Genomic DNA, 10,863 nt, shown 5'->3' with positions numbered 1-10,863 from the left:
AAATACAGAAATAACCATTTAATTATTATTTTTATTTATAGGTAGCTTACAACTTTTTTATATTATTTACATACATCTTCATACCATTCATTTCTTGATCTTCACATTTGGTGAAAGCAGTATGTGGATACACATCAACCAAGTGAGAACAGGCTGTCTTGTTCATCTAGGATTATTTACAGATGCCTTCCAGAATAGAAATGCATTTGAGATGAGTCATGACCATCTTTTTTTCTGCTGAAACTTCAATCTGATTCCATTGTTGACTTGGTGATATCATGGTTTCTCCAGGGAGTAAAATGATGAATATATTTAGTCTGTTTATCTAGTTGGGGTAACTGTCAGTTCGGAAATCAGTATGTCAAGTTGTGTACTTTGCTTTGCTTGTAGTAGCAGAGCTGGCAGCAGCAGAAGCAGTAGCCTGATTGCCTAAAAATAGAGGGTCCAAACAAGCTACTTTGGCAGCAAAGAATGAATGGATGCAGTGAAGAACAGCAAATAAATTTGAAAATTCCAGCTCCTAAAAGGGAAAGAGAAATAAAAGAGCTAAAACGGAAATAAAATTCATTGAAAAATTGGGAAAATTAGGCATTTTTCAATTGCAATAAAAATTCTTTGAATCGATGATATTTTATGCATGAAAGGTAATTTCTAATGTAGATATTTTTGGTCAGTATGTAAATATCCTATTATAGATATATTGAAAACATTGTGGAAAAAAAGTTGGGAAGATTAAGTATTCTCATCACCCATGTATGTAATTTCAGGTTTGATAAACACTGAATAGAAATATATCTCACAAGGTTGGGTTTTACTCTTCATAATAGATTTTAAAAGATGATATCAGGGGCTGGGGATGTGGCTCAAGCGGTAGCGCACTTGCCCGGCATGTATGGGACGCTGGGTTTGATCCTCAGCACCACATTAAATAAAATAAAGATGTTGTGTCCACGAAAAACTAAAAAATAAATATTAAAAAATTCTCTCTCTCTCTCTTTAAAAAATATGATATCATAAATATTTTTGTGACAAACCAACATTAGTCTCATAAATATATTTTAATTCCAAGAGGTTTGAGAGGTTTGAGAGAAGACTAGTACATTTATATGCTTAATAAAGTTAATATGAATGAAGCACTTACCACAATGAAGATAACTAATGGATAATAAACCATGAAATTATAGATAAATTTTCTGTTCTTTCATTATATACTCTTAATAAAGGATGCACAATTACAATTCATTCACCCACTACTTATAGTGTTTGTAATTTATAGTATGTGGCAGTAGAAAATAATACAAAATAGGGAGTCAATTAGAAATCATTATAGCATCTCTTATGTAACATAGTTATTTAAATAAAACAATTCACCCAGGAATTTTTTTTCAGGTCATTAAATAGAAGCTAAGAAAAGCATAGTGTGTATTCATAGACCTGCATGTTGTTGCAGATAAAACTATGTTGCCTTAGTAATTCCTTTCAGACCTTCAGGATTTCTTAGCTAGTGGCCTATGGCAAATAGTGATTTATTTTAGAAAATAGCCAAGACTATTTATTTAACTATTTTAATTGTCTAAAATTCTTCCATCAAAATCATTTTACTAACTCCACCATAATTTAGGAGCTTCTTTTCATTTATCCACTTCAGGAGTACTGATGATGCTATTTGTAACCCGAAAGGTTTCCTCTTGCCTTTACTCACTCACCCAGGAATCCCTCCACTCACACTGTCATTCTTTGTGTGGCCAGCTTCATTCCCACACAGACAGATACTTTCTGTGTCAACCCATTCTAAGTTCATCTGATATAAAAATGGTTGAAAAGTCTTGGGACATGGAAGATAACCTTAGAACACGCAATCCATTCTTGGAGAGGAGGAGAATGTTGTTAAATGTTACAACTAGGCAAAAGTACAAGTCATTCTATGCCATCTTTATGAAATTGGAGAATATACGTTGTTTACCAAAAAATCCCAGATATCCAAATATCAAGGATTTTTTTTTACATAAAAATTAAGGTTTTTAATTTTTCTTTCCTTGTCAATTAGTCATCAATAACTTAATGTTCATTGAGGCTTTTTCACACCATTTTTTGGGAGGATGGTAGACAAAAAACAAACAAGTAACTAGAAGAGAAAGCAAGAGATTTAAAGTTGGCCTTGGATCCAGTGCCAACTCATCTTTCCTCTGCCTCAGTAGCCAGCTTGGGCAAGTGCACACTTTCCTAAGGCTTCAGTGATCACCTCCAGGCAAATCCATAACAGTGAATTACTACTCTTTTACTCATTTCTAGTGAATTTTAAAGCTACATTTCTGTCCATCTGTGAAATATCCACAGAGGGTTTCCACAAAGTTATGCACTATAAACTTTCAATTAGTTTTTTTTTTTTTTAAATCTTGATCAACTCTGTGAATCTCATTAGGTAAAAGCTAGCTCCAAATTTTAAGTGCTCAGCCATCCATTCATTCAAGGCATGTTTTCAGAGAGCTTCCTATACGTTCATTACTTTCTTTTGATGAAAAATATAGCAGCAAACAAAACAGACAACAAACAAAGAAATAAAACAAAACAGATGGGAGTTAACATTCTTGTGATGGGAGAAAAAAAACAGGGAAATAAATAAATATCATATAATTATGCATGCATCTGGAGACTAACATGCTAAGTGAAATAAGCCAGTCCCCAAAACACCAAAGGTCAAGTGTTTTTGCTGTTATGAGGAAGCTAAACCACAATAAAGGGGGAGGGAAGAAGAAAAAAGAAATTCAGTATATTAGAAAAAGGGTAATGAAGGGAAAGGAGGGGGGATAGGAATCGGAAAGAGAGTAGAATGAATCGGACATAATTTTCCCATGTACATATATAAAAATACCTAGGTAAATTCCACCATCGAGCTCACCCACAAGAATGGCGACCTAATTAGAATAAGATATCGTTCATGCTTATATAATTTTATCAAAATGGATTCTATTCTCATGTATACCTAAAAAAGCAAATAAAAACAAATTAATATAATATCAGAATGTGCTATGTTCAGTCAAGGAAATAAGGCAGGACATTGAGTAAATATTATGTTAGGGGCTGTGGGACAGGAAAACCACAATGTCATGTGAGCAAAACTTGAAGGAAGAAATAAAAAGAATGAAACATTTTGATATTTCTCAGAAAATATTCTAGGCAGGAGAAGTATGATTTCAAAGATCCTGAGGTAGATATATTCTATTCTAGGAAGCTTGAGGAAAAACAAGGGTCACTATAGGTACAATGCAGTAGTTAGTGAGTAATTGGCAGGAATAAAATTCAAAGGAAGAGAGAGGAGAGGAAGAGAAGAAATATTTTGAATTTATGATGGGTTATCACAGTATTAAAGAATTTTGACTTAAAAATGTTTTACTTAATGATTTATTAATTTCAGTATAAATTTGGAAGTATCTGTATCAGTTTCAGTTCTTTTTATGGTTTTAGAATGTATCCCCAAAGAATATAAGGGTAGACTATTGCATACTAATTTCCCAAACCTTTGAGAAAGATTCTTGATTCTGCACAAAGATCCATTTCTCTGCTCTATTTAAGGAAAAAGGCTTCTCCAAAGAGATAGTTTCTAGCCTCTACTTCCTTTCCACTAAATCTTTCAAGAACTCATTCCTAAGAATATTTTGCTTCTACTTCTCCACAAAAAATTTATATCATAAAGTATAATTAAAAAATCTGTTAAGAGTAACAACATGTAAGGCAGAGGATACGTGTGATAGAAGGAAGATGAGTTAATTTGTATGAATAGATTTGCTTTTTAATCAAAATTCTAAATAATTTCTAGCTATTGATTTAGGCATAATATCTATAATTTTCTTACTCCTCAGAAAATTCTAATGACTTTCAGAGTCCACTATAAGGACAACAAACAGTATCATTCAGAGAATCCAATAATTTAGTCACCATCTACATTTTCATACCTTCTTCACACAGTTTCACAGTCATAACACAGAGAATAATTTAAGTATAAATTAAATCTTCTATAGTATAAACAGAACATTAAAATCATTGGGAAATTTACATTTTATAAATTCCTTGTCTAATAAAACTATTATTTTTCCCTTCTGACTTTTGATTTCAAGTCTTTCTTTTCCATATCACAAGCTTCTCTTTCATTTCCATTATGATCCTTATTCCTTATTCAAGGTCTAATATATCTTCAATATTCTTCATTAATTCACAGTCAACACACACAAAAAAATTTCCATCATCACCACACACACACCCCCCACACACACCCACACACACATTGCTTCTTTCTTCTGCATACCATAAGTCACAGTCAAATTTACCTATGCCATTAATGTGTAAGTTAATATGATTTCTATCTTAACAACACCCTTATGTATCAATCTTTTTTCCCCACAATGCCCTTATGAAAATAAAATTTACATGCTATAAAATTCACCTATTTGAATCCTTAGAAAACTGACCCAGCTATCCCATTCCTTAGTCTATACCCAAAAGACTTAAAAACAGCATAACATAGGGACATACCCACTTCGATGTTTATCAATGCTATAGCAGCACAATTAACAATAGCTATTTCCCTTTCCCCTCACTTCTAATGTTTTGAACAACCAATAAAAAAAAAACAATAGCTAAACTGTGGAACAACCTAGATGCTCTTCAGTAGATGAATGGATAAAGACAATTTGGTATATACACACAATGGAATGCAATTCAGCATTAAAAGAGAATAAAATCATGGCATTTGCAGGTAAATGGATGGAGCTGGAGAATATAATGCTAAGTGAAATTAGCCAATACCCCCCAAAAACAAATGCCAAATAATTTATCTGATTTAAGGATGCTAATCCATAATATGCTGTGGGGTGGGGGGCATGGGAGGATTATATGAACTCTAGATAGGGCAAAGGGGAAAAGGAGAGGGAGGGAAAGAGAGGGGTCATAGGGATATAAAAGACAGTGGAATGTGATGGTCATCATTACCCTTAGTACATGTATGAAGACATGAAGGATATGACTCTATGTACAACTAGAGATATAAAAAATTATGCTCTATATGTGTAATATGAATTGTAATGCATTCTGTTGTCATATATAACAAATTAAAATTTTAAAAAATTAATAAAAAATAAAACAGAAGAAAAAAAATTACCTATTTGAAACATTTCATGAGTTTCAGTATATTTACATAGTTGCATAAACATCACCATTATCAAACTTCAGAAATTTTGTATGTTTCAAAAATACCTTATTGTAAATCACATTCCATTTCCATTGTTTCTAGTTCCTGCTAACCATAAATATATTTATCTATAGATCACCTTGTTCTGGACATAAATAATTTCATACAGATAAGATCTTACGTGATTGCCTAGATTTATTTAACGTGATCTATTTCAAGTTTCACCTATGTAGTAACAGGCATTATTACTTCAGTTCTATTTATTGCTGAAAAATATACAAAACTTGTGTAACATAGCTCATTTTTTCCTCTCTTCATCATTTTTTAGTATTTAGCTTATTTCTACTTTTTGTGTTTTTTCATTTTTTTTCTTGATTATATTTCTCTTCTCTATTTATGTACTTCTTGTTCAATAGTTATCATTTCCAATTCCTGTTTGTTTTGTTTATCTTGTTTATTTGTTCATTTTAGTTTCTTATTGAAAAGGACAGGTTATTTAAGATTTACTTTTTGGGAGGGATAGCATTTGCAACTATAAATTTTGTTCTAAGCAAACTATGATTCCTGTTTGATATAATATGATTTTATTTTTCTTTATCTCACATATTCTCTGGTTTTGTGATTTTCCTTTTGACTCTTTGGCTATTTAGATATATGTTGTGTTATTTCCGCACATTTGTATATTTTTCCTCATTCTCTATTTCTATTGTCCTCCCATTACGGTCATATAACACAATTTGTATTTTGCTTACTTTACATTCATTGGGGCTTTTTTGTTTAACCTGGTCTATCATAGATAATGTTGCACAAACACTTGAGAAAAATTTGTGTTATACTTTAGTTGGGTGGGCAGTTCTAAAATATCTCAACATCTGGTTAGTTAATAATGTTTACTGAGTCTCCTGCATGTTTTTAATTTTCTGCCTACTTGTTCTATCCAATACATGAAATGCAACATTGAAATCTACAACTCATCAGTCATATTTTTCATTTTACCTTTCAATTCCATTGGTATTTCTTTGCATATTTTGAACATCTGTTCTTATCAAATATGTTTATATTTGATACACCTCCCTGAGGAATTGCTGAATTTTTCATCATAAAACTCCTTTCCCTGTATCTTAAAAAAAATTCTTGTCTTAAAGTTGTTAGTGTGAAATGACTGTACCTATTTTGGCTTCTTTTGGTTGTTGTTTGCAAGTTATATGATTTAACACTTTTTCACTTTCAAATTATATGCTTAATTGGAAAGATGAACTAGACATATTTTCCCTATATCCTCCACTAAGTACTGCTAAGATCTCCATATAGTATCTATAAAACAAATATAAGAAAATTGTAGATAAACATTAATGAGGCAATCCATCTCATCTCAGTCACGGAGGTTTCAGTGAAGGCTTCCTGGATACCTGGAACTCCTACTCTTGAATATTAGTAATGAAGAGCCCATTGCTCAACCATCAATAAAGCCTGAAATTCTGCTCCTACCTGGCAAGAACAATGTGGTACTTTTCCTAATGTGATAAAGCAGTGTTAATGGTAACTACACAAAAAGAAGGGTTAAATAAAATATAGAATCTCTTGACAAATTAATCAAAATTTCTAGTTGCAATGGAACATTACTCATTTTACCAAAGACCAGTAAAAACTCAACTGCAAAGGAAAACACAATCAATATTTGCCAACATTAAGATGACACTTATTTTGGAATTCTATGTTCTATATTTTAGAATCGTCCTAATTTTTTTTTCCAATGAGTAGTTGCATGCTTAAGACAAACAAAAACATAGAAAGTCTGAGAAAAGAAATAGAAATCTTAGAAAAGTAGATAACTTAATGAAGAACAAAATGGAAATTTTAGGACTGAAAAATATATTAATACATTAAATGGAAGTTTCAACAGAAGGAACGAGACCAAAGAAAGAATTAATGACTGAATGAAAAAATAATGAAAATCAGCTGCAAAAAACAAAAGGTATAAACATACTGAAAAATGAAAATCCCCTCAATGAGCTATCTAACAGGTAATGTAAGATTTATGCCATCTGAGTTCAAAAGAGGCAGAGAAACACTGAACTAAAAATATTCAAAGAAAAAATGGCATAAAAATTGCTAAAATTGGCAAAGGACTAGATCTTTTAGATCTAAAAGGCTCAGTGAATAGATGGAAGAATCAAGTCAAAGAAATCCTTGCCAAGACATATCAGTCAATCTTCTGAATGCTAAAGACAGCTAAACATCCTGACAGCAGCAAGAGTAAAACAAAACCTTACCTACAGGAGAACACAATGAAATGACAGAGAATTTTTCATCAGAAATTATACAGCCAGCAGGAAGTGGCTGTATGATTTCTGCTGAGAAATCCAGGGGAAATCAAGAAATTCTCAAATAAAAATGACATGACTGTATCACCAGAAGACTTAACCTAAAATCATGGCTCAAAGATAGTTAAAAAAAAAATAGTAATAGAAGACAGCTTGGAGCATTGGGAAGAAAATGGAATATTGCAAGCAGAAATATAAATATACTTCTGTTCTTGAGTTTTCTGAATTTTGCTTGAACACTGAAACAAAAAAAAATATAACTTCTAGTGTAGTTCTCATTATATGTAAAGAAAATATTTTAAATAAAACATTCATGTGGTGGGTTGGGGTTGTGGGTCAGTGGTAGAGCACTTGCCTAGCATGTGGAGGCACTGGGTTCAATTCTCAGCACCACACAGAAATAAAATAAGTAAAATAAGGGTCTATCAACAACTAAAAAAATATATTTAAAATATTAAAAATATTTTTTAAAATATCCATACAGTATTTTAAATTAGTTATGGTTATGGTAAAACAATAATACACTTACATTTTCCTATACATTTAATTGTGTAGTTACCTTCAATTCTGTTCTTATTTTGAAATGTGGATTTGAGTTATTATTTAGTGTCCTTTCATTTTATTTTGAAGGAATCTTTCTTGTGGTACATGTTTAGTAGTGGAAAATGCTATGCTTATTTTTCTTCTAAAGAAATGGCTTAATTTCTCCTTTATTTTTGAAGGAAATTTCAGTTGAATAAAGGACACTGCTCTCATGTCCTTTATGTTTCAGCACCAAGATATGTCTTCATTACCTTCTGATATTCATAGTTTTACTGTGATAAATCATCTGTTACTCTTATAAATGATCTCTTACGATTTGTTTTCTCTTGCTATTTCCAAGGTTTTCTGTGTAAGGCTTTTGAAATTTACTCAAGTTTGTATTGTTTTTTAATTTTCTTTCTTTTCTTTTTTTTTTTTTTTTTTTTTTTTTTTTTACTGATCCTATGTGGAGTTCAGTGAAGCTTTGAATGTGTGGATGAATTTTTTAAAATCAAATCTAGGACACTCCAAACTATCATTTCTTCAAGTATTCTTCCTGCCCCTTTCTCTCTCTCTGTTCTCCTGGTATTGATATTTTGTGTAGACTTGATGGTACACTTGACACTGTTGTGCAAATTTCTGAGAGTCTGAATTTTTCTTCATTATTTTGGTAGGCTAGCAAGTCTTAGTTACTCTATAGAGATTAAAATATTTTGAAATCTTAAAAGTTGTATTATTCTTTCTTCACAAACTAAAATCAGTTGTTTAGTTTCTCTGAAGATTTCTTTTTAAAAAATTCAGCTGTGGCTCTTTTGATTTGATAATATATCCTGGAAATGAGATTGCCATCCTTCTCCAGAGCTTGCTATTACAGTTTGTTACTGTTCTTGCTTGTTTTGTTAGTGATTTTCTGGAGTTATGAAGCCTAGAAATCTTTTATGATTTAGCTTAGTATTCACCCAAATGTTTGATGAATAGTTGTGTAATAACTTCTAGTAAAGTCTTCTAACATTCTGCAGAGTTCTTTGTGTGGGTTGTGGCACTCCTTCAGTGCTCTGACTATTTACAACTCTGTACAATTCTTTGATTCCTTCTTCCAGAGTCTTAAGATGGGTCAGAAGGGATCTCCTGGTCATGCATACTGACTTGGCCAATCATATGTCCTCCTAGGATCTCAGGCACTTATGGGAAAATTTCAAAGTTCATTGTGAACATATCATCTAATAGATCTTCCTGCATTATTCACTACTTCCTTGTTTGCCCCAAATGGTGCTGCCAATTCAGATAGCTACAATCTTCAACCACTGCTGGGGATTGTTTTCAGTAAATATCTAGAATTAGAACCTTTTCCAAAGAGCACAGTCTAAGTCAGGTCAAATGATGAGGAGATCTACAAAGAGAACTTTCTGAGAAGCTTTCAGAAAAAAAAAAATAAACAATACAGCTTTCTTTGTATAAGGCTTTTTGAGGAATTCCAAGCCTAGTCTGCACCCTTCAACAGTGGACTTCAGACCTACTATGTATTTTAGGATATATTAAGGCAACAGTGGGAAGAATAATAGGAATGAAGTAAGTTAACATGCTTCAAAACTCTGTGTTCTTATAAAAATTTACCCATTTGTTTTGTCTTTAATAAATGTTTTACTTATTGAAAAACATCTGGCTAATTGACACAATTCTTACAAAAGTCAATTCTGGTAATTTTGACTATTTTTCTCTTCGTGCTACCAGAAGAGTAAAATTTCCTAAGTCCTCACTGTGTCATTCTGGCACAATGACTTGTGCCAACCCTCATTTACTTTTAATTTCTTAAAAAAGCTTTAAGATAACAGTGATTTACAAAACATATTTGATCAATATATAATTTTCATTTCACTATTTATGGGATGAATCCTCTATTCTAAACATAATACAGGTTCCCAAGGATGGCAGCTCTGCCTCTCTGTGATTTGGATTTAAGGTTTATTATTTGCCTGTAGCACCTGACCCCCATTGCTTAGGTAGTAAATGACAATAGAAACTCATTAAATTGCCAGGATGTACTAAAAATCTTTACTTCCAATGTGTTTTACAAAATTCTAGGACCTTGATATTTAAGATTTATGTTTCATGATATTTTTAATTTCTTTTAAATTAATGTAAAGAAAATAGAAATAGCTCTTTCATGCCATGTCACACCATTTTTCTCATATTATATTGTTTAGTAAATGTTAGCCAATGTCTTTAAACCTGGGGCCATAAATTTGAAGGGGAACTTGCTGATGTAGTTAAAAAAATTATCTGGGGCACTAAAAGGCCTAAATTTAAGCAGCTAATCTTAACACATTGGGTAATGAATCAACCAAGGACTGTTCAGCTCCCATTTAATTCTATCAAATATATTTAATTAATCAAAGAATTGTTTAGGTTGAAATTCTCTTTACTTTTTCCATTTTTAAATATTTTCATGATTATTGTAACTTTTGCTAGTATTTCTTTAGTTACAGAAAAATAAAACAGTATTTTGTCCCATGCTCTGTATTTTATTATATTTACTTTTAGAAAAGTACTTTCAAGAGTAACTTCGATCTTAAAATTCCAAATTTCAAATATTATCATTTGTATTAATTAAATTTTAAAAATTAATTACTTTTTTTTCTATATGTCCATGGTGATTTTTGACACAAAGGGGGGAAAAACATCATACCACGGATATGTTTCTCTGGACAGATGTGTATTTTGGAAGCAGTTAGTATGTTAGCTTTAACAGAAAATCATTGATGTGAGTTTCATCATCTAACAAGAAAAAGGATGTTCAGGACCCTTGATACAAATAAGTAGATTAAGTTCATT

At 31.6% G+C, this 10,863-nt stretch overlaps 1 protein-coding gene across 2 annotated transcripts in view; it reads right to left on the bottom strand.

Moving 5' to 3' along the window:
- Positions 1-361: 361 nt before the first annotated feature.
- Positions 362-10,863, bottom strand: part of SNTG1 (syntrophin gamma 1) — a gene marked incomplete at both ends in the record, with an annotated part of 324,893 nt that continues 314,391 nt past the window's right edge. For both annotated transcript variants that reach the window (XM_081266627.1, XM_081266628.1), the window contains one exon: positions 362-520. In XM_081266627.1, coding sequence (XP_081122753.1) covers positions 362-520 — 159 coding nt within the window. The remainder of the gene's footprint in view (positions 521-10,863) is intronic.

Source organism: Spermophilus citellus (assembly GCF_964194105.1).
Source record: "Spermophilus citellus genome assembly, chromosome: 14".
Classification (NCBI taxonomy): domain Eukaryota; kingdom Metazoa; phylum Chordata; class Mammalia; order Rodentia; family Sciuridae; genus Spermophilus; species Spermophilus citellus.
Note: the sequence above shows the minus strand (reverse complement) of the source record. Positions and strands in the feature narration are given on the sequence as shown.